General features: G+C 45.2%; 1 protein-coding gene across 5 annotated transcripts in view; it reads left to right on the forward strand.

Moving 5' to 3' along the window:
• Positions 1–15,113, forward strand: part of Asap (ArfGAP domain of ASAP) — a 181,701-nt gene extending 166,588 nt beyond the window's left edge. For all 5 annotated transcript variants that reach the window (XM_070539292.1, XM_070539293.1, XM_070539291.1 and 2 more), the window contains one exon: positions 10,900–15,113. In XM_070539292.1, the coding sequence (XP_070395393.1) occupies positions 10,900–11,121 (222 nt within the window). In that variant the 3' untranslated portion in view covers positions 11,122–15,113. The remainder of the gene's footprint in view (positions 1–10,899) is intronic.
• Positions 15,114–23,871: the final 8,758 nt, after the last annotated feature.

Consider the following 23,871-nt stretch of genomic DNA (forward strand, 5'->3'; position numbering starts at 1 on the left):
GCGAGTATGTCCGCCTGTATGCGCTTTGCCTCCGAGGCCAGCTCATCCAAATCCCTGAACTTGCTGCCTCTTAGGTACGCTGCGAAGGTGGGATGAGCTTGTCGTGTGACTCTCTCCACCTTATCGCAGTTCGGAGCGGTAGGGTCAGCGGTACGATAAAGTTCGTCCATCGCCCTGACGTACTCGAGCAAGGATTCGTCCGGATGCTGAGTACGTAGCTCCAACTCGCGCCGCAGACGACGCTCGTAATCTGCGGGCAGGAATTCCTCGCGTAATCCCGCTCGGAACTCAGCCAGCGTGCTAGACCGGTAGCCAGTAAGCCGGAACCAGCGGGCAGCGTGATCAGTTAACGACACTGGTACGACGCGTTCCAGTATCTCGCCATCGGACAGCCCCGTTGCGCGCTGGTAAGTCAGCACGCGATCGAGGTATCCGTTGACGCTAACTGAATCATGATACCCGCTGTAGGTGGGTAAGTCCACCCTCACTCTCGGTCTAGCAGCGGCGGCAGATGTCAGCAGAGTGTTCTGCACGGCACCTGTCAACCTCTCAATCAAGCGCATCGCATCCTGCAACAGCGCCTGTTGAGGCTCGCTCTGGCCAGTAATGCCTGGCACAGGAGCAGAACGCGTCGAGCAAGTATGCCGCAGTGGCTCCATGCTCTCCGCAAACACTGGCGAAGGGTTCGGCGTAATGTGCCTCCCGCCTTCAAGGGTACATCCTGCCGGAGAGAGCGCCTCATGTGTCGCGCTACCCTCTTCGAAGCTTATCAAATTCCCAGGGCTAGTGTTCGCTGCAGGGCATGACTGAGCGGTAGCAGTTACCGCCGCTTCGAATTGTTGCCTGTTGGTAGCAACCTGCGACAGCGTATACAACGGCTGTAAATCAGCCCCGTATGCTGCCATGGTTCGTTCGTGCAGTGGTAGACACTCACACAAACAGACTCAACCTGTCACACCTCTGGCCCCACGTTGGGCGCCAAATATAGGGGTATTACTCAGGCTCGCGCGTGCGCACCTGACCCTTCTCTGGATCGCACAGCGCCGACGGAGCGGCAGTCGCTCCCTAGCACTTTCGCAGCAGCCCTAGCAGTCAGATCTGTGACCCCTAACCCGCGGTTCGCAGTGAGTTGCGACCACGGCGGGTTCAGGCCAGTGGGGACAGGGTGAGTCTCGACCTAAGGTGTTTATTCACCTTAGTGTACAGTGATTCCAACAGACAGCAACAGCCACAACACACAAAACCTCAGCGGCGGAGCATTCCGCACGTCTGGGGCGAAACAAACCGCACAATGTGGGAACCACAAAAGAGGCTGATAAGAGTTCAGCTCACCCAAAAGTGGATCCGCGCTCGGGCCCTGGGGCGGTGAGTCGCACACCAAGGTCCGGGCGCCACAGGGGGACGGCGTGCGGCGGTCTCAGCGGCTGATTTGAGATGCGGCCTTTCGCTAGCTCTTCCGCCGTGAGACCCAGATCCGTCGGGGGAATAGCGCTTCTCCCGAGCGGCGGAGAGGAGTCTCCCCGGTTCCAAGAAAGGGAAAGGAGGGAACGGGGTGCCTTGGCTGCGGCGTCGCGGCCAGGCGCGAAGAGCAGCGGGAGTGGCGAAGGTGCCCTCTCCTCGCTACCCTCCGCGAGCGAGCACGTGATTATCGCGTGATAACCGCGTGGCCGCTCCGGAGATATCGGGATGCGCGTGCGATCCCCACAATCTATAAACTTAGTCTTCTTAACATTGACCCGCTAGTACTGCACTGGATTAAAAACTTTCTTGCTGATAGAACACAATACGTAATCTCTAACAATTCGTCGTCTGCGCCCCTCGCGGTAACGTCAGGCGTGCCGCAAGGGTCAGTTCTCGGTCCTCTACTTTTTCTAATCTATATTAATGATCTTGCTTCCTGTGTGAAATTTTCAACTATTAGACTTTTTGCTGATGACTGCATTATATATCATAAAATTACTGACCTCAATGATTCTCGTAAACTCCAAGACGACATTAATAACGTTCTGTTATGGTGTAACAAGTGGTCTATGAAGCTTAACTTAAGCAAATGTAAATGCATGCGGGTATCACAGCGTACTAATACTACTAATCTGCATACATATTTCCTGAATAATAGCCCTCTCTCAGTTGTCTCGTCGTACAAATACCTTGGACTAAACATCACCAGCAACCTTTCCTGGCACATGCATGTCGACATTATATGTAGCAATGCCAATTGCATGTTGGGCTATTTGCGCCGAAACTTCTCATCCGCACCATCGTCACTGAAACTAACTCTCTACAAAACATTAGTTCGCTCCAAACTAGAATACGCATGTGCCATTTGGGACTGGGGACCCGGCTAACATTACACTCATAAACAGCATAGAAGCCATTCAAAATCGTGCAGCGCGTTTCATCTTATCAAACTACTCCCGACATGCTAGCGTTACTTCAATGAAGACAACACTTAACTTGCCAGAACTTTCTTTCCGTCGTAGAAGCTTCCGCCTTTTGCTATTCCATAAAATCTACCACCACAACCCTTTGTTGAAAGAACAGCTTATCGCCCAACCGTCATACATATCATCTCGCACTGACCATAGTTTCAAAGTTGGTGTGCCGTCTTCACGTACTAAACTTTGTAGTAATGCATTCATCCCTAGCACAAGCAAAGATTGGAACCACCTTCCCGCCACCGTTGCAGCCATCCTGGATACCGACACCTTCAAAACCAGCATTCATGAAACGCCACGTTGAATCTGTCTTTGTATATTGCACAAATGTTTTGTTATGTTCACCCACTCCTTTCTGTAATGCCTTCGGGCCCTGAAATTATCTTAAATAAATAAATAAATAGACTGTACAGGACCACGATGTGCTTTGACCAATTAAATTTTATGATCAGGCAATTCCTTGGTATAAACAGTCCCAAGAGTGTCTCTGCGATGCTGCTCACAAAGTGGTCAGGAAAACTGTCTGTCGAGAGCCACTGTACCTGGGTGCTGTAGGTGAGCACTTCTTGATGACAAGACCAAGAAGAGGCATTCTTTAAAACTGCATGCGTGATGGCATGTTTCACTAGCCTAGAATGCTCCGATGAAAAAGGTTCTTTTGCTATTGTTGTGCCCATACAACCAGCCCGGATTCCGAATCTACAAGATGCAGAATTTAACCTGCGAACGCCCTTTGGACAAACCCGGGGCTGCGCCGAAAGGCACAGCGCCCTCTCTCTTGACAAGTCAAGATGCTGAGCTGCCAGGCAGCGGCGTCCTGAGGAGAAGCATTGACGAGCGACATGTCCAAACGTGCAACAAAGTGGCAGACAGCCTGGCGCCGTATTTCCTTTTCCCTGGAGGTCACCGCGCGCAGCAAATTTGAAGCTGGTGGCCAGCGCGGTCGTTGGTTGGACCTCTCGGACAACCGTCAAGTGCTGGCTTTGTATTGGGCCGTTTTAGTGACAATCATTTCTCGGGGCTTTATAACTCCGCCGCCGCCGCCGGGAGAACCGGATCCACCGAACCACCGGGAGCCGAGTACCTCTCTCGAGTGGAGTGAGATGTGTCACGCGTTGGAGTCTCACCGGACGTCGCCGAGCGGGAACAGTCGCGTTTGCTGTTAGCTCTCGGCCCCAGTGCCGATCCGATCTTCTCCTGTATATAGTGTATAAGGTCCCTTCTGTTATTCTCACCGACGCCTGACTTGGATCACTACCAATGCTCTGTCATGAAATGGGTGACGAGCGCTACGGGACCACCTCGGAGTCGCAACATGAGCTGGCAACGCTCTGTCACGAAACGGGTGACGAGCGCTACGGGACCACCTCAAAGTCATAATACTATCGAGGTTTGTATTTTTACTTACAGCACAACTGGTGGGTTTCAACAAATGTCTTGTGTCTTCTTGTTTGGTCCCATTTTTAGCAGTTTGTTTTCTGAAAAATGGTTACTACGAGCATATGTTCAATACTGTGATACTGCTAGATGCTGGTGGTGCAATGTGCACTGCTCTACGCTGGAACCATGTGGGAGCCAAATAATAAAGTGTTATTGTGAAGCACATTTTTATTCTGGTAAATCGAGTGTTCAGCACATGTTGTGTGGCATGTTTTGAGATTGTGCATAATCCCAAAGCATACTGCCCTGGCGCATGCTGTATCCAGAATTCTGCCACAGTGTCCTTGCCTGCGTTGAACACAAATAAATGCTCTCGAATGCCAGGACCGCTGCCTCTAGTGATGAAAATGATAGCACAATCGAAGTAGAAAGCACATTATGAAATACAACCGGAGGGTAACCTTTTGAGGATACTTACCATGAGTATGCTACAGAAAATCACTCTGCAATGGCTGTCAGTGCCACACTGCCCTCTCAGTACCATGCTGTCATGAGGTACATGTCCTTCTGCATAGATGATAGGGACACCCCATAGAAAAAAGCATATTGCTGTGCACTATCACTCTCTAAAAAAATTTATACTCTCTTTAGGCCACATCTTGTCACCAAACAATAATTACTGTCTGTCTTGATGGTATTTTCCTTTCTTGAAAACTCTGCATTCACTACTTTTCTGTCATGCTATGTCATGTTGATAACTCGCATGCCATTCATGACCTCGAAGTACCAAGAGCACACTGTCAAAGAATAGAAAGGCACACAAGATAAACGACAACGATTGCTCGGTGACAGGACAAGCCCCAAAAGGTGCAAACGTTTCTTAGAGTGCACTACATTCATTGTACATATTGTTACGCTGCGCGGCGGAGCTGAAAAAGAGGAGATGGAAGAGCTGCGCCCGTGGTAGAAAAGGCCCAACTGCCTGCGATCTCGTCTCTATGCCCCCGCAATCATTTTATAAATGAATCCATCTCATCCGTAACAACTTTGGTGGACGGTGCTGGGTAATCGCTCTGGACAACCTTCTTCTACATACCCTCCAACGAAGCCGGCGCTTGCTTGGACTACCGCCTGAAGACACAGACATGAACAAACCTCAAGCAGCTGGTGGCAGCCATGACACAAGCATGCAAGACGACAGTGAGTGCTCAAGGCAAGTCATCTGCTGGATCTCTCAGAAAAAACTGCGCACCTTTTCCGGCAAAGCTGATGAGGATGTTGACGACTGGGTGAAGTATTATCAAAGGGTAAGCGGTCAGAATGGGTGCAACGCAACGGCGCAGAAATCGTTGCTGAAATCAAGAGCTGCTTTGGAGACTCGCTTTCAAAAAGAGAGAAGGCTGGGCATACACTTTCGCATAGAGCACAGTTGCCCGGAGAAACATGCACAACCTACATTGAAGAAGTAGTGAAACTGTGCAGAATTGTAAATACGGGCATGTCAGATAAAGATAAGGTGGGACATCTTCTGAAGGGCATCGCTGAAGATGTCTACAATTTTCTTATATCAAAGGAAGACCTGCATACTCCGTCTGATCTAAGACGTCACTGCCATGCTTTCGAGGCACTGAAGGTGCGTAAGTATTGCCAAAGTTTGCTAGACTTGGCAATGTGACCACGGTCGCAAGTGTGGACGTCTCCTCCTCCCACAACATCGCCTTGCTAGTACGTCAACTTGTTAAAGGAGAATTGGTGCACTTTCAAGCACAAGGTGGAGCAAGAGACAAAGGACGGGAGTACCCCCAATGCACACTTGATGTGCACTGTCCTGAACAGCCAGTGCTTTGCCAACTGCAAGCTAACAGCGAAATTCGGCCTTTGCATGATGAACGTGTCCGCATCGACACAACGGAGTCCTGGCATCCTTCACATGCCGTCAAACGTCATCAGACCGCACTACCCCAACACCTTGCTCCCCGGTACAGCCAGCCCCAGACCCCATTTTATGATTTTCCTGTGTACCGCAAGCCACCTATTTGCTTTAGCTGCGGTATGCTTGGACATATCGCCAGGTATTGTTGCTGACAGCAGCAGCAAGTTTCGGGCATACCCGATTATCAATCTGGAGGCCAAGACAGCGCGCCGTAGCAGACCGCTGCGCCTCTTTGACGACAACCGCATGAATGTGCATCCCGGCGTGAGTCTCCAGCTTCCGACCACAGCCTTGCTTTTCCTCCAACCAGCTATTGTCGCTTGCCATCATCTCGTCGCTCACTTTTACCACCATCCCATCTGGGAAACTAGCTGGTGCAACCGATGGAGGTGAGGTCGCGGGACGGTCAAGTAGTCCTCCGCCTGTCACTATGCACAAAAACAAAGTGTGTGTCTGTGTTGATGGTTTAAATACTGATGCCTTAGTCGATACCAGTGCTACAGTTTCGGTAATGAGTGTTTTGTTTAAAAATCATCTTGGACACTAAGTGACATTCACGTGGGACCAAAAGACAACTTTTCGTGGAGTTGGGGGTCAACTGTTGCGGCCCGTTGGAGTTTGCTCTGCTATAGTGAGTGTGAGTGGACAAGATTTTCCAACTGAATTTGTTGTTATGGAACGCACCATTCACATCATCATCCTTGGGATTGACTTCCTTGGTGAATGTGGTGCAATGTTAGACTGTGGGGCTGGTGAAATTTCTCTTCGAAGTCATGTGATAACATCCAAACCAGTAGTATCTGGCACGGACAAGCAGAGTGTATTTTCTGTGTCTCACGATGTCCTTTTACCGGCTCAGACGGCGGCATTTGTTCCGGTGACTTCTACGGATTGCCCTCCACACCACATCATGGTTTAATTGAGTCGCACTCCCATACAATGTTGAAGAAAAATGTACTGGTTCCTCGATCCGTTATAGAATGTGTAGGTGGTCATGCTCACGTGTGGACAGTGAACGCGTCTTTAGAGCAAGTTTTACTGCTGACGGGACTCAAGCTGGCCACCTTCAACTGAGAAGCGACCGTTAGTATCGACGCTGTTGACCTCTCTACCAGCGCGAGGGCAAAAAACGCAAATTGCGACTACTCCATGGAATTCTACCGCATGATGAACAAGTCGCTATCCTCTTCAGAGTGGAAAGAATTGGAAAAAGTGCTTGTCCGCTGTGCGGCAGTATTTGATTTCACGCAAGATGAGTGTCCAATTTTGCTTCTTGACTCGCGAATGCAACACCACATAAACACGAGCCAAGCGACACCTATTCGCCAGAAGCTGTACTGCATCTCTCCCGCATAACGAAAAGTAATCGCTGAGCAAGTTCAAGAAATGCTGCAGAAAGGTGTTGTCCAGGAGTCTTGCAGTCCCTGTGCAGCTCCAGTGATATTAGTTAAGAAAAAGGACAATTCTCGGAGATTCTGTGTTCATTATCGAAGACTTAACGCAGCCACAAAGAAGGATGTGTACCCTCTGCCACGCATCGGCGATGCTCTCGATTGCCTTCATGCAGCGTAACATTTGCCTTTGTGACGCCAGATGGTCTCTTCCGAGTTTAATGTCATGCCTTTCTGTTTATGCAATGCACCAGCAATTTTTGAAAGGCTTATGGACACAGTGCATCGCAGATTGCAATGGGAGATCTGCATGTGCTACCTCGATGATGTAATCATTTTTGACAAAACACTTGAGGAGCACAATCAGCACCTTGGCGTCGTACTGGACCGAATACAAAATGCTGGACTGGTTTTAAACTCAACGAAGTGTCACTTCGGTGACCGCGAGGCTCTTGTGCTCGGTTTCCTCATCAACAAGGATGGTATTCGACCTGGCGCTGAAAAGATTGCTGCAGTGTGCGATTTTAGCCAATGAAAGATGGCAAAAGACCTCCATAGTTTCCTTGGCCTGTGTTCTTACTTCCGCCGGTTTATTAAGAACTTTGCCCAACTTGCTCACCCACTTACGTGCCTCCTTCACAAAGACAATCCCTACGTATGGACTACAGAGTGCGAGGACGCGTTCTGTCAGCTGAAGTGTCTACTAACTTTGGGGCCTGTCTTGTGCCATTTTGATCCCAAGGCCATGACTGAGCTACACACTGACGCTAGCAGTGTGGGCGTTGACGCCGTCCTCGTTCAACTTCATCATGCACGTCATTGTGTACGCAAGTTGGACACTGACGAGAGCGGAGCAAAATTACACTGTCACCGAATTGGAATGCCTGGCAGTAGTCTTTGCCACCCAGAAGTTTCGGCCATACTTATACGGTTGCCATTTCAAAATAGTGATAGATTATCATTCGCTTTGCTGGCTTGTTGGACTGCGGGATCCTTCCGGATGGCTGGCACGTTGGGCGTTACGCCTTCAAGAATATACCTTTTCTGTTGGTGTCATACCAATGCCAACTGCTTGTCTCGTCTCCCGTCACCACACTCCACTGCTAACAATGACGACTTTGACGACTATCTTACCAGCGTCATTGAGTTTCCTGACCTCTGCACCTTTAAACGTGAACAACATCATGATCCTACACTCATACCCCTATTGGAGGCTGCGCCCATGTTAGGTCAGACAATGCCCTTCACGCTGTGTAATGGCCTGCTTTACAAAAAGAATGACTCTGCTGAAGGCGCTTCCCTGCTCCTAGTCATTCCCAAATGCCTGCGTACTGCTATTATTCGCGCCATGCGTGGTGACATCACATCGGGTCACCTTGGCTTTGCTCACAAGCTTCAATTATGCCAACGCATTTATTGGCTGAAGCTATGGAAGAGCACAAGAAAATACATTGCAAGAGTACCACTGTCGGAGGACCTCTTGCTAGGGGCGTGGCCACAGAGTTGGCAGATGACATAGACAATGCGTGCACTTTCACGTTTCCTAGGTGACACGGGCCTGGACTCACGCCTGTGATACCAGTTGTGTAACGTGTCATTCACCTCGTTCCTCCCATTATCATCCCCCATTGTGACCCTTTTTCTTCCCCTCTTCCCCTTCCCTTACGTAGAGTAGCAGGCCAGATGCTCCATTATCCGACCGACCTCTCTACATTTTCCAATCATTAAAATACTTCTTCTACATTGCAAGTTGCCCAGGTTGTCAATGTCATAAGAAGCTGGGGACACCTCCTGCAGGTTTTTTGCATCCAGTGAAAAAGTTGGTATCGATTTGCTTGGCCCCTTTCCGAAGAGCTCTACTGGTCGTCACGGGACTATCGTGTGCATCGACTACTTGATGCGCTATACTGAGATTGCGCCGCTTACATCTGCTACTGCCGTAGATGTGTCGTGCTTTCTGCTTCATTCTGTCTTCCTTCGTCACGGCGCTCCATGTATTGTAAGTGACTGTGGACGGCAATTCACCGCCGACGTTGTTGAAGAGCTGCTGCGCTTTTGCAGTTCTACTTATCGCCAGTCAATGCTGTACCACCCACAAACAAATGGCCTCACCGAACACTCGAATCGCATGCTTACCAGCATGTCGCTGTACGTCTCAGCTGATCACAGGAGTCGGGATTCCATGCTGCCCTTTGTCACGTACGCATACAATACAGCCAAGCACGAAATAACCGGGTATGCGCCTTTCTATTTGTTGTACGCTCGCAGTCCCCAAACGTTCTTGGACACAATTTTGCCATTACCACTGAACGAAGACACATCCATGCAACAGACACTGTGTCGTGCCGAAGAAGCGCATCAGCTCGCTCGCTTAAGAACACGTCTTCGCAAGTTTCAACCAAGGCCTGCTATGATGCCCGGCATATACAAGTCACTTTCATTCCTGACGATCGTGTGTTACTCTGGACACCTCTATGGAAGAAAGGCTTGTATCGCAAGTTCCCCTCAACGTACAGCGGTCCATTCGTGATACTCAGCTGATTAAGTGACGTCAACTACATGATCGCAAAACTGACCGCCAATAATCGCCAGTCGCAGAAGACACAAGTGGTTCATGTGGTCTGCCTGAAGCACTACCATCATAGGGTTCCTGAATCAAGAACTACCAATTATGTGGATCCCTAACTCGCTCGACGAACTTCATCTGCGCCAGAGGAAGATGTTACCCTGTGCGGCAGAGCCGAAGAAGAGGAGATGGAAGAGCTGCACGTCGGGTAGAAAAGGTCCGACTGCGTGCGATGTCGTCTCCATGCCCTGTCAATCATTTTGTAAATAAATACATCTCATCCGTATCAGTATTGCTGTGGATGTAGCATCTTTTGAAACACCATTTGGGATGTCCTTGCCTGATGCTGTGCACTACCTTGTGAAGGTACAGTCTCGTACCTGTTCTAAATGTTGCTGCTTCTTGACTTCTCACATGCTGACTGATTTAGAGAACATGAGAGGTACATGAAAATCTTCATTTACAATTACAGTGCCCTAAGTTAGCTAAGTGTTCCTGAATGTATATACACAGCTGTCTTGGGCCAAAAAGAAGTCGCCAAAGTAATGCATCCAATGTGAACTTGGAGCACGTGTTGGTTTTCCACCACTTCCCAAACAGACAAATTTTTAGCATGCCACGAGAGGGCACCACCTCCAATGGAAAGGCTAATTGAGCTCTGCGTCCTAATAATCTATGCGATATTATTCAGCTGTGTGGTGCTTTGTTACACACAGTTACAGCTCATGGTTTTGTTCTTAATTATTTCTGCCTAATCAAAAAATCACTTGTGTTGATCATGTATGGCCATTATCTCAGATATAATATTTAACAGCTTTGCAGTTGCCACTGAAGCAGTTTTCAAAGCATAGGTTTGTGTATGCTCAAAATGGATGTGCTTGTCCTGTGTAGCCCTAAGCGGTGCAACAAGTTAGGAACGATATTTAGTCATAAAGGACTACAATCAAGCACAGCAGGCCAGGAGTTCTTGGGGATCTCTAGAATCGGCAAGCGGGAACTGTTGTGCATGTTGATTTCTGCTGTGAGGCGACTAATGCTGAACAGGACAGGGCATCATTAGAATGTATCTGGTACTGTGGAAGAGCATGCATGTTTGCTTGGCAGCTTCATTGTGTCTAAGGAGCCTCTAATTACACTGCAGTTTTTCATTTGCATAGCTTTTAATAGGCCTCTTGCTCATTTGCAATGCAGTGCCCCAGTGAACGCATCGCCACAAAAGCAAGACGCCGGTGTCGTGCGCTCTACGACTGCTGTGCCGACCAGCAAGACGAGCTGTCATTCAGTGAAGGTGAAATCATTGTCATCATCAGCGAGATCACAGAGGATGACCAATGGATGGAAGGAATGATTGAGGGGGAACCGCAGCGCAGGGGAGTTTTCCCAACCAGTTTTGTTCATATGCTGTCAGATTAATGAAAGGCATACACATGCCTCTCAAGTGAGGTTAGCACTGTTGCTTCTTTGTCGTGGTCATCGGAGCACTGGCTATCTGTGCTTGCATATAGTCTTTAGTAACTTCAATTATCCAGTCTAGAGATGAGCTGGTAAAAGCTTTGATTCACTTTTGTCTTATTTCATGCTTTTTCACTTTCAGCAGGTTCGTTGAAATGTTTGGAAGATTCCACTAATTGTTTTTGGAGGAACTAGGCGAACCTTCAAGTGAGCATTCAGATCATAGCCAGGTTTTGTAAATTCAAATCTGCCAGACAAAAATAAAACGTGCTGGGTCCATGCCTCGATGACAGAGAAAAAGAGTAATTTGATCTGAAACGACTGTGGAAAACAAATTCTACATAAATGAATGAACTGGATCTTATCCCAAAGGCACACCCTTGTTTCTGCCACTTTTGTAATTGTGAAAGAGTTTTCACATTATAAACACACCAATACTTATGTAAGCTGTATCTTTTCTAAACTTGAAGTTGACTCATGGTCTTAAAACTTCCAAGTGTGGCCATTTCATTTCGGAGGTTTGTTCTTGTGATGGACACTTTCTTTGACTGCCTTCTTAAGCTGTGTTGCCAACTTTAGTACAAGAAATTTCAAGCATTTGCTTTGTATAGAATTAGTTGCTTCAAATCTGTGAATATCTTTATGAATTACTGCAACCTTTTCGGTTTCCTCTGTTAATGCAGCCCAGAAGATGTGAGAGGCACATAAGTTGCATTTAGATGCCATCGTGTCGAGACAGGTAAAAAGAATTAACAGTGCTTTGCTTTCACTCAATTATTCCGTTCACTGGTGTAAGTTGGGGTCACACAAGAAACAAGGAGTTGGCCTCTGCCCATGCCATAGGCACAGCTGCTACAGAGTGTGGCAAAGCACACAGACTGCACAGTCCATTACGGCACAAGGTTGAGGACCCTGAAAGTGCTTGCACCTCTGCACCTTCTGCAGTCAAAAGCTGAGCTTTTATGGAAGTGCTTTCTTTTGTGCTAACAAGCATGTCAATTCTTTCCCACAACTTGGCTGTTTTTGTATTGTTACAGTGAAACCTTCACTTCAGCAGCCAGTACAGTGTGTTTCTGGAGCTCGTTGCATGAAGCAGTATGAACCCAGCAGCATATAAGCTCCTTGCCTCTTCCAGCTGTAGTGTTGCTGCCAAGTCAGAAACACATTGTGCCATCTGCCACAACATGATTCGTGCAACAGCAAAAATACAGAACAGTCAGGCAGTGTGGAAGTGCAGACATCGCTGTAAGCACCAAGAAATACACTTCTGTCCACAAGCTTTCTTCTCAACAGCAGCTGTTACATCTATAAAAAGGCATGGGGGTTGTTTGTAAAACACTCGCTTTTTCTGCAAACTTTTGCTGCCGGCTGTATGTTGTAAGTTGTGTTTCGATTTAGCTTGAACTGCAAGTGGCATCTTTGCCTCTTTCGTGAAAAGCCAAAACAAATATGCCGACTTTACTATTTAGTGTCTTCCATATGCACTGTGTAGTATTTGTCATTACACATACAAACTCCCTGCGGCTGAACATGTGGTCCAAAGTAGTAAGTTATGAAATGGCTTTGCTTTGCCCTTCTGCAGGCTTTCCTGTTATCTGTCACAGTTGATGGAGATTTTGTGAAATGACGAAGTCTTATTGCACAATTCATTGGGCTTATATATTGCATTTGTAATTACAAAAAACCATTTTCAGTCTTTTTAAGCTGTTACATGTTTTCAATACATGTTTTTAGGTTGTTATATGTCTTGAAATCACGACACATTTGCTATCTGGCTTGTGTAATGTTAAGAGCATCTATAGCAACAGTGCCAATGGTTAAAAAGAAGAACATCAGTTTCAAAGTGTGCATACTTCGAAATTGCGTGTTCTGCCATCATGAAAATTTCTTCAATAATTTTATAACAGAAATTGCTAGGAAGCATTGGTCTTAAAAAATTACATGGACACCTTGTATCCTGCAGTTGAAGGTATCTTCTGATAAATAAGCAGTTTTCACAGTCTTTGCCATGTTGAGTTCAGTTCCTTGTGTAGGAAAAATATGTTGTACTCACCGTAGTCTTTGATACAGTAATGGTAATAATGAAACTGGGCTAGTGCTAGCCGCAACCTCACCATGTTATACAAACAGCTTCTGCTCATATGTTGCATAACACAGCGCATGTTTCTGTGCCAACAGCACACAACATTTAAGAATAGTAACAAAGAACAAAGCATAATGTACATAGTGCTGGGATAAAAAGTAGCATAGAAGAACATTTTATTATAGCGGTACTATAAATATAAACTGCTCAAGGACATGATGGTTAGTCAGATACCTGTACAGGGTGTTTCCAGAGAACTAGGTGTTGTGACAATTTTGTGTGTTCTTTATTCTACTTTTGTGCCTGGCTCCCTTCTTTTTTTGTCACCTTCACTGCCTTCCTAAACTTGCACATAAAAGTATTGTTCCACTTTCTACAACAGAGTTTAGTGCATTCATCTTTTAGCTAACAGTCAGCATGTGTTGCTATAATTAAGTGGTTGAGGCAGCTGGCATGTAACTTAAATCAGCATGCAAGACCAATTTTGGGCCTGTTTTACATCAGCTTCTTGGGCCCATAAAGTTGTGGTTTTCAACAAAAGAAGTCAATGTCGGTTACAAGAGTGTCATTACATTTTTTCTAGCTTTTATTCTCTCTATGCTTCCTTTACAACTTAAAAAGAATTCTTGCTCTTTTTTTTTTCTATTTTCTTAGCACTGTCAGTCGGCTCAAACTTTTATCGGTGAGCTTTTACTCGACTATTTACAGCCAGCATATTTGTCGAACTAAACAGTGACACTTGTGCAATTGTACTTTGGAAGGTTGCATGCAAACAGTGCTGTTTGAACATGTTGAAAATATTTTTTATTCATCCTCCTATTGCTTAAGAAAACATTTGGAAGTTGCAAAAAGGCAGAAGGAAAAACAGCTGTAGTAATGGTTTGATGTGCTTCTTTCTACACAGTGGGTGTAGTTCATTGTAAGCTCTATGTCGAACTGTGAGCTCTGAAATTCGTATTATTAGTAGTCTGAATGCCATTGGTCACTCCGTAAGGCGGGGCCATGAATACAAATTTCAGATCTTGGAGCTTTGCAGTAGGGAGCATTGTAACATTATTCAGCTGCCTTTTCTTTTTCGTGGTAGGTGCATGTGTCATGTCCTTGCTACTTGTTTCAAACAAACCAAAAACTAGTTTTAAACTAGCTCAGTTCTTGTTGTTAAGAATGAGCACTACTAAGCTTTCAGGCCACTAACCAAGTTTGTATGTACAATGTTTTGAATTCCTACAGGAATAACACACCATTGTCTGCAATTGTCGTGCAAGTGATGACTTGTTAAAAACTGTGATGCAAGTACAAGTATGAAACATTCTAGTCTGAACAAAGATAAAGATGTGTGTGGCATGTTTTACTCTTTCCTGCACAGTCTCTCACATACATGCATGCACACACATACACACATATAGTGTGTGTGTATGTGTGTATATATATATATATATATATATCATACAATGCTACTGCCAAACCGATTTTATATATGCAGAATTTGTGAGGACCTCTTGTATATAGAAACCCTGTGTTTTCTCCCATGTGAGAGCATTTACCACACCTATAGGTTTGCACTTTTTCACTGCAAGGTGTTTGTACACTGACATGTTTGATGTCGCTTCTGTCAAAGAAACATCAGCAGCTGTGTGGCACTTCACGTCTGCATTATCCCGCTGCTTCAGGGAGCTGGTGCATCAAGCCCCACAGCCTTGTGTTTGTGTCATTCTGCTTGCCACGTGAATCTGGTCCCTGAAACATGACAAGCCATGCAGAGACACTCTTGCTTTTTATTTCTACCCCTGCTAAATGTTAGTGTAAGCATGCCATTTGAGCTATGCTGTGTAATTGTGAATTTACAATAAATCTGGAAAAAGAGCTGAAATTTGTGTTGTCACCTTTCTCAGCTGCCATAGTAGACTAGTTAGCAATTGAGGGGCATAAACTAAATAAGAAGGGAAGAGGGGGGGAGGGTCACTACTGTACTGCACTTGTTTCTTTTCTTTCCCTCTATTTGTCTTTCAATTGCCCATGGTACACTCTGGCTGAACTACTTGGAGATATACATTACAGCATACATAAACACAAAGTTTAGTTAACTGGCTACCTGCGACGGGCTAGGCAAAGATACTTTGCAAGTACATCACGGTACAGATACAAGATACTGAGCTGATAATTATTTCAGATGTGTTTGGAAAATACTAGCAAACTGAATGTATCTGATACGATAATTGCCATTTGTATCTTAAGATACTTCATGATATTAGTTTCCTCATTAAAGCACCCCTACAGGACTGCTGCCAGTTTGCAAGCCTTAACTTTCAAATTTCTTATCTCCCACCCACGGACCTCGTTCCTTTTAAGTTTCCTCTACTAACATATTCTTCTTTATACGCTCCAACTATGTATTGCAATGCTATATTATCTCACTATTCTGCAACAGTCTATGCGGTCAGCCAGGCTTCCAGACCAACACAGATACGCTGTACAATCATCAATTTTTGTCCCGCCACCTTTGCACTTGCTACGATGCACACCTTTATAATCCAATCATAAAGTGGGTCAGTGTGTTAGTTTGCTACGTGCTCATTTGTACGTGTTCGCAATTGTCCCAGACAATTGCGAATACGTACAAATGCCCTTTCAGGGTTGATTTTTTTCACCACATATGACCACCCCGGGTCGGTTTTTTTTTTTAATTATTATTATTGCAGATTCCAATTCTTCTAAGGGACCTATTTCGAAAAGAATTTACCGTAATTTTTCTAGGGTGACCTTAAAGTGAGAAAAAAATATTTTGTGTTAGTACATATGTACTGTTTATTCATGTATAACAACGATAAAGAAAGTAAATGAACTTATAAGAATTTTAAATTTGATGCATTGTTATACACATAGCTCAAGGCTTAGAAAATGCACACACAAAAAGATTTCGCTAATGTCAAATGTTCCTGCTCTTGCACTAATATTTACGTCCATAGCGTTATCGAACTGCGTAGGTGAACGCACTCTAGAAATCTGTGTGGTCCTGTGCCAATTAAAAAAGCAAAAGGTGTGAAAACTTCTGCTAATCTTTGTCTTATTGCCAACCAGAGGCAATTAGTTTTCGCGAGTCTCCCAGAAAAGGAAAAGCATGCATGGCGGCATCTCTCCTATGTGCACCCCTGTGAGCACTAAATGAGTGAGAAACAGGTGGTCGCCCTTTGAGCGATTAGTAACGAGATATCCTTCAGTTTTGCGAGTGCAAGAATCCGAAACCACCCGCGGAACTAAACCCAAACCGCTGCCCGCCCACCCGCCGCGCGCGCACCAATGCATGAGCGGTAGTGTATAGATGAGCCGGAGCAAACTAGCTCTAGCACAAACTATGTAACGAAAACCGAGAGAGGGAGGCACGAGAAAAAAATTCCCTGTATTCCCACATAGTGACAGCACATGCCAAGAAAGAAAAAGGAAACTGGTGCGCTTTTTAAACATACAGACGGCACCGTAAATATACGGCATCGACTATTTTGGACTTTTTCGCACCGCCGTATATTTACGTCATTGATCCTGAAAGGGTTAAAGCAGAAAGTTGGGCCAGTTGCTGTTGATGCATTTATTGTAACATAGTTACTAGAGCTAACAAGTCTAAGGGGAAAAAAAGGTGGGACAGGACAAAGCACTAGACTTGACAAGCTTTATTCAGAAAAAACAAGCAAGAAACCACCGTATGCTCAAATAAACGCAGTGCTATACTGGAGAAACAGGCGGGTGCCTGGATGACTGGCTTAGAGAGCACCGGAATGCTGTAAACGCTCTGGTAGGCGCTGGCCACTTGGCTGACCACTTTCGTAGATGTACATATAAATGCTCCTTGTGAAGGGAAAAATCAGACATCCACCCGTTTATAGCATCCACCCGTTCATACTTCTCTCCACCTTGCGGGTTTCCGCAGAACTACTATGTCAAATGCTCCTTGTGTTTTCATAACATGCAAGTGCTCAGGCGGTTCGCCAGGCAGTTAGATAGGGAAATATTTGAGGCGCATTGCATTTCAAAAGCTGCTGATGAATGTATAAGCGCTCCGTCACTGGCATCACTATCATCATCAGCCTGGCTACGCCCACTGCAGGGCAAATGCCTCTCTCATACTTCTCCAACTACCCCAGTCATGTGCTGATTATGGCCATGTTGTCCCTCATCTGCCCACCTAACTTTCTACCGTCCTCTGCTACGCTTCCCTTCTCTTGGAATCCTTCTCTTAATAACCATCGGTTATCTTCCCTCCTCATTACGTGTCCTGCCCATGCCCATTTCTTTTTCTTTATTTCAACTAAGATGTCATTAACTTGCATTTGTTCCCTCACCCAACCTGCTCTTTTCTTATCCCTTAACATTACACCCATCATTCTTCTTTCCAAAGCTCATTGCATCGTCCTCAATTTAAGTCGAACCCTTTTCGTAAGCCTCCAGGTTTCTGCTCCATAGGTGAGTACTGGCACTCATTATAAAGAAGTGTTGTACCTTGAGAAGAACCTGATGAATGTTTTGAAATGGCTTGCTGTGGGTGCATATTGGCTTCGTTGCGCACTTTTTCTTCTATGTGGCACATTCATTTATGCTTCTGTTTGTGCATTTATTTGAGCAAAGCTTGCATGTTTGTTCTGAATAAAGCTTGTCAGTAGAAGTCTAGCGCTCTATCCTGTCCCACTTTTTCTTTTCCCCTAGTCTTGTTAGTGCAAGTAAATATGTCACAGCAAATGCTTCAGTGCATAATCTGCATATTATGCATTAAATAGATTATGCATGTTCTACGGACATAACAATTTCTGTAAACCATACGCCGTGCTATGTATTATTTTTTTTTACTACAGCAAATGTACCATAAGGTATCAAGGGACTTAAAGACATAGAAACACCAGAAAGTTATAAGAATGAACTTGGTAAGATATGCCACCTCAAATGAGATGCCAAAAGCTTCATTATCATCATGACAACAGCTTAGCAAGCTTGTACTAATGTTCAAAGTGCGCATCGTTATAAGTGAATTTTAAATTTGGACGTGGAGCAGTACATGCTACTGATAATGGCCTTGCAAAGCATGCACTTGATTTGACTTTGCACTACCAGATGAAGAAACGGTAAATCATGTAACAGCAAATAATGTTCAATTTAAAAGAACATGCTGACTGTCATTAGCCGTGCTTAGGCCTTCGGTAGAAAATATCCACATAGTATGCTCACAAACAGTGTGGAGATTTCGGCGGTCGCCTGCATTTGGAAGCAAATTCGTCTTTTACATTCTTGTGAGGGGGCTCTGGATAAAGATGGGAAAACGTTGGGAACCTTCGAGAATGTTAAATCATAGAGGGGAAAATGTGCAAATGTGTCATGGAACTAGCCAGTAAATAAAATGTTTATGGTAGTGTTGACAGCAGCAAAGGAAAGGGTGTTAGACCGAGGTGGCAGAACATAGTGGATAGGGGTGATGGAGTTAGGGGCACTGCTAGCTAGGGCACTGTATTGAACAGCAAGAAAGTAACACCAATAAGAAGGAAGTCATGATAATTCAAAGCACCGAGCATTGCTGTTCGAACCCATTTATGGGTTCTTTAAACTCCACCGGTGCTGTGGTTATTCCATCACGCTCAATCAGCATCAGCTACAACATTCCTCACAAGACAGCATTGACGAGCTTGGAGCTTATTGCGCTCTAAAGTGCCGCTGACTATATTAACCAACAACCAGCTAATCAGTAGGCAATAGTCTGCGACTAGACGACGGCCCCACAATGCCTTTTGTCAGCCGTTCCTGTGAACAACTTGTGTGAGAGATACAAGAAACGTACAACTACCTGATAACGAAAGGACACAACATCATGTTTCAGTGGTTGCAGGGTCATTGCAGTACCTCTAGCAATGACCTCGCCAATGAAGATGATAGGAAAGGAACAAATCTTGTTTCTCTACCTTTGTCGAGGACTGATGCAGACAAGTCCCTAGGCAAGCTACCTCATTATTTGACATTACAGAAGTGGCACACACCTGACTTGATTCATTATCCGTTGCATTCACTCGATTTTACTATGCAGCTGCACTTGTTGCCTGGTGTTCGCCAAATTAAAGAAACAGTATTGTGTCACTTGTGCCTTCACGTTGCATGCACATTGATGCATACTCATTCTTAACTGGAATGACCAATGACATTTAGTGCCTGCTTTTGCAACTTTGAATTCTATTACAGAACACCTTTGGGGGCGTTTATCAGTGACTGTGCCAGCAATGGTAAAGTGTAATCAAAATTGTCAAAATATGAAAAGATGCACATTGCAGTTGCAGATTATTTGTTTTGTGCTGTGCAGAATGTGTGCAGAACTGTTAGCTGGTACAGGAATGCATTTCACAACACAGGCTGAGAACGTATTTCTCAAAAGTGGTTCTAAGCACAAAGTTTCCAGCAAAAGGGTATACTATGAGCACTCTCTCGCCTTCCATTCTGCAGTTGCAAGATTTTGCCTAATGAATATAAAATTAAAAAGGTATATTGTACAATTTTACTAATTGGCTAATACTAATGCAGCACAGTATCAGATTTTTTCAATCGTGTTTGGTTATTTTTAAAATATTAGCATCGAAGTCCCATCTCCTATTATAAACATTAAATTGTGTAAATTGCTCTCCTCTGTGGCTGTGTTTGCGGATTTTGTTAGAAGTGTCTCTTGCATCTTCAGATACAGTGTAATCTGGTTGATACAATTCTGCGTAATACGTTTTTCAAGATATTGCATATCTTTATTTTGTTTTCTCGGCTAATGTCCCATAGAAGCAATGCATTTTCATACACTTATTGCAATTGCGATTTCACCTGAAATTGGATAATACGACTACGGAAGTGGGCTTTTGCTGGTATTTATAGAACTATTGCTTTATATTCCAGTGTTCTAGCTTAAACAACATTCCACCGACTCATGAACGACATGTTAAGCCCCAGCCACACTGGAAAAAAAGACACACATAGTAAAACGCCGCTGCAGCAGTATGGCTTGTAGGGGTTGAGGGACGGAGTTCGGGATGAAAACACACTTGGGAGGGTTTATTTTACATTATATACAGAGAGGTGAGCGTCAAGTAACAGTCGTACAGTCATTACGGGCCGGCAGCAACTCGGACGCTGCGGCCCGTGGCAAGAAGTTCGAGAGAGGTCAATCACGGAATCAGAGAATGCTCTGGTCTCTCTGGAATGCTTCTTATAAACCCTTCGAGCACTGGAAGTCGCATCATGTTTGACCAATGGGAGAGTCCGCTCAGATGACGCCACTTTCAGCCAATGGTAGGCGCCCGTGCGATGGTGTCATACCCGGCGAAGAGAGTCGCCGCTTGGGCCCCCTTGCTTGATCACTTGATCCCCCTGCAGTCTTGCCTCGCAGAGTTGCAATGCGCTTCTTCAAAGGAGGAGAAGGAGGGGGGCGCTCATGCTCCATTGTACGAGTGCCCACCTGCTCCCGGTGCTACGGCCCCGCAGCGGTAGCAAATGTCTTCTTCAAAGGCGAAGAGGTACGCTTGGGCCTTCCCGGCACCTCCGGCTGTCACGGTGTATTACCGCCGTCTTGGTTTGGCACCCACTTTACTTCCAACAATGCCGTGCTATCCCCTCGCTTTCTGGAAAACTCAAGCATTGAATAGCTCCTCGGCGGCACACGACCTGGGGGCCGCAAACTTGTTTGCATGTGTCTTGTGGCCTTCAACTTGTTTGCTCGGGCGCTCCTCTGGAATGTGCTTTCCTGCTTCTGCATTCCTCAATTAGCTGTGCTGCGATTCGATGTGGTCTGGGGAACTCGAAGTAGCCTCAAGAAACGGCGCCATATCTAACAGGCTACACCGACTGGTGGTGCGGAGCTGCTCAGCTGAGTGAGGAAACAGCAGTTTCATTTTTTTACGGAAATTGAAGAGAAAAAAGTTCAGTGCGAACTGACAAGCTATTTCAATTTTGTGCGATAAAAGTGCATTGGTCGTGGTTTGTATGGCATCGAGTTATGCTCCTCCGCCAAACATGTTATGCAGAGCAGCATCACTTGACGCCACAGGAACCTTTGCTATTGGGTTAGTCACAGTGTACACCTATTTTCATACTTTCTTGAGTTCTATTTGGATAATACAATTTACGCATGATGTGTTTACATTTCCGGTTGCCTTGAAGATCATATCGAGATTTCACTGCACACGATACTTCGCATGAAGCATCAAAAATAAAGATACTGATAAATGTTTTGCCAAATATATTATGATAAAGATACAAGATGCCCAAGGAGTATCTTAAGGGAGTATCTAAGATACACGTATCATCAATATGGCAAATCAGTTCTGCGAAATCCCGGAAGGTGGAGAAAGAATCATGAAATAAAAAAATTGACATTTACCCGAATGTAGCATGAAGCTACAAAAGAAACCCATACAGATTTCTCAGAAAGGATTTCCTTTGTAGCTTCATGCTACATTCGAGTGATTGTCAATTTTTCCCTTTCATAATTCTTCCTCCACCTTGCGGGATTCCATAGAACTGATATCTGACATTCAGTGTCCCTGTGCTTCGAGTTATTAAGTTGCCCTTGCGCTGCGATCTGCTGGCCTCCTAGTTAGCTCGAATGGTAGAGTGACCGCATCAGAAAGGAGTTGGTCCTGGGTTCAAATCTCAGACCAGGACAAATTTTTGCTCAACAGCTAAGTGTTCTTTTTGGGAAGCCCATATGGAATTTCCTCTGTAGCTTCGTGTATGTTCGAGTAGATGACATATCTTTTCTTTCACGTATCTTTGATACTGCTCAACTCTGCTACCTGCCATGGCACCCAGTGGCTTTGGCGATGCAAGAGGTTGCAGGTTTGATCCCCAGCCGCAGCAGCCTCCTTCCAATGGGGACCAAATGCAAAAGCACTCATTTACTGTGCTTTGGGTGCGCGTCCAAGAAACCAAGGTGGCCAAAATTAATTTGGAGTCCTCCACTACAGCGCCCATCATACGCACACTGTGCAATTTCGGGACATTAAATCCCACAATTTTATTAAATGAAGCTGAAGTCATTTCCATTTGCAGGAATCTTGATGCTCACACCAGTTTCAACATATCAGCCTTCAAAATGTGCGGGCATGTGCAACAGTTTCCACCGAGTCTAGTCCCTAATTAGCCACATAGCGGCTCCTTCGTCTTTCTCGGCTGCAGCTCTACTTGGCCACGCTCCGGCGCCATGCTTGGGCTCCTCGAGGCATGCGCTAAGGAGAATAAAAAATCAGTTCTTTTTTTTTGCTTTCTATTCTGGATGGTTGTCCACCTGTTGACCTAGCCGACAACACATCCCATGAGCTATAGGGCCTTGTTCCAATCCCTATAGGCACTGTGTGCTTGTTCACACCTCAGCAGCACACCAGCTGGTGCAAAACGCCATGCACAGGTGCCACTGGCTTCTGAGACACTGGCAAGCAGCTAGGCAATGAAGAGGTGTGCATCCTTGTTGTGGCTTCCCGTGTTCATTGTCATCAGGGGTACTCTAATAGAAGCAGCTTGTTCAAACTGTTTCCACTCCAGTAAGTTACTCACAGTTTATCACCTTCAAGGTTGCCTTTTTGGTGTATCATTATGAAGCAACTAAATTCTGCCATTTCCCACAAATGACAATGTGATATTATTTAACTGTGCATTTTTAAAACTGATATCTCGAAACTGGTGCTAATCCTAGGATTTTTATCATAGGAATATGTCTATATTGCCATCCAACTTCCAAGCAAATTCCAAATTCGTAAGCATGTCTATGCATATCCAACGAGAAATTTGTCTGTCACGTCAGAATGAATGGCGCATATCCAAGTAAGGCAGAGGCTGCAAGCGCTCAGCAAAGTGAAGCAAACAGTGCAGACATTCATTGGAATCACCCACACAACACGCAGAACAGCATATGTTTCAATAAAGAACAAGCTCAAAACAAGAATCCAAACTATCATTAAAGCATTGCATAACCCCCTCAGCAAATGTATTGGTTTTGCAACAGCTTCGCTAAATTAGCCTTAACACCAAAGGTCGTGGGTTCAACTCCCACCAAAGGTTGAGGGTTCGAGTGCCTTAATCAACTTCACCTTAATTAACACAAATGGTCAACTATATCTTAATTAAACTTGCCTTATCATGTTTGCTATTGAACATGATAAGCGAATGTTTGATAAGGTTGATAACGATCTATGAGGGTTGATAAGGGTTTACGCTGGTCGGATAAAATTCCATAACATTGATAATGACACCAAGCTGCATGGAGATGAGCAAGTGGCACAATGCTTATGCGTATTTAGACAACTAGAGAGGAGTTTCTGCATGAATTTTTATTTGTGTAACTTTCTAAATCGGGTAACAATATCAGTAACTTCAAGTGATCTGCCTGGAGAGGCAGAATCACATCATGTGACATAGACGATGCTTTGAAAATTCTGCACGTGGGAACGGAGAATACACGCACACACACACAAAAGCAGATCTGGAATCTATGTGAAGCTAAGCAGTTAATTAAATTCTGTACAACTAATGGTGGCATGGTGCATTTATTTTTATCCTGTGCAGCGTGCAACTTCATGCAATGTTTTTGTTTGTCCACCACAAAAGTGTACGTTATTTTCATGCAGTTA

Source organism: Dermacentor albipictus, chromosome 5 (genome assembly GCF_038994185.2).
Source record: "Dermacentor albipictus isolate Rhodes 1998 colony chromosome 5, USDA_Dalb.pri_finalv2, whole genome shotgun sequence".
NCBI classification, from domain to species: domain Eukaryota; kingdom Metazoa; phylum Arthropoda; class Arachnida; order Ixodida; family Ixodidae; genus Dermacentor; species Dermacentor albipictus.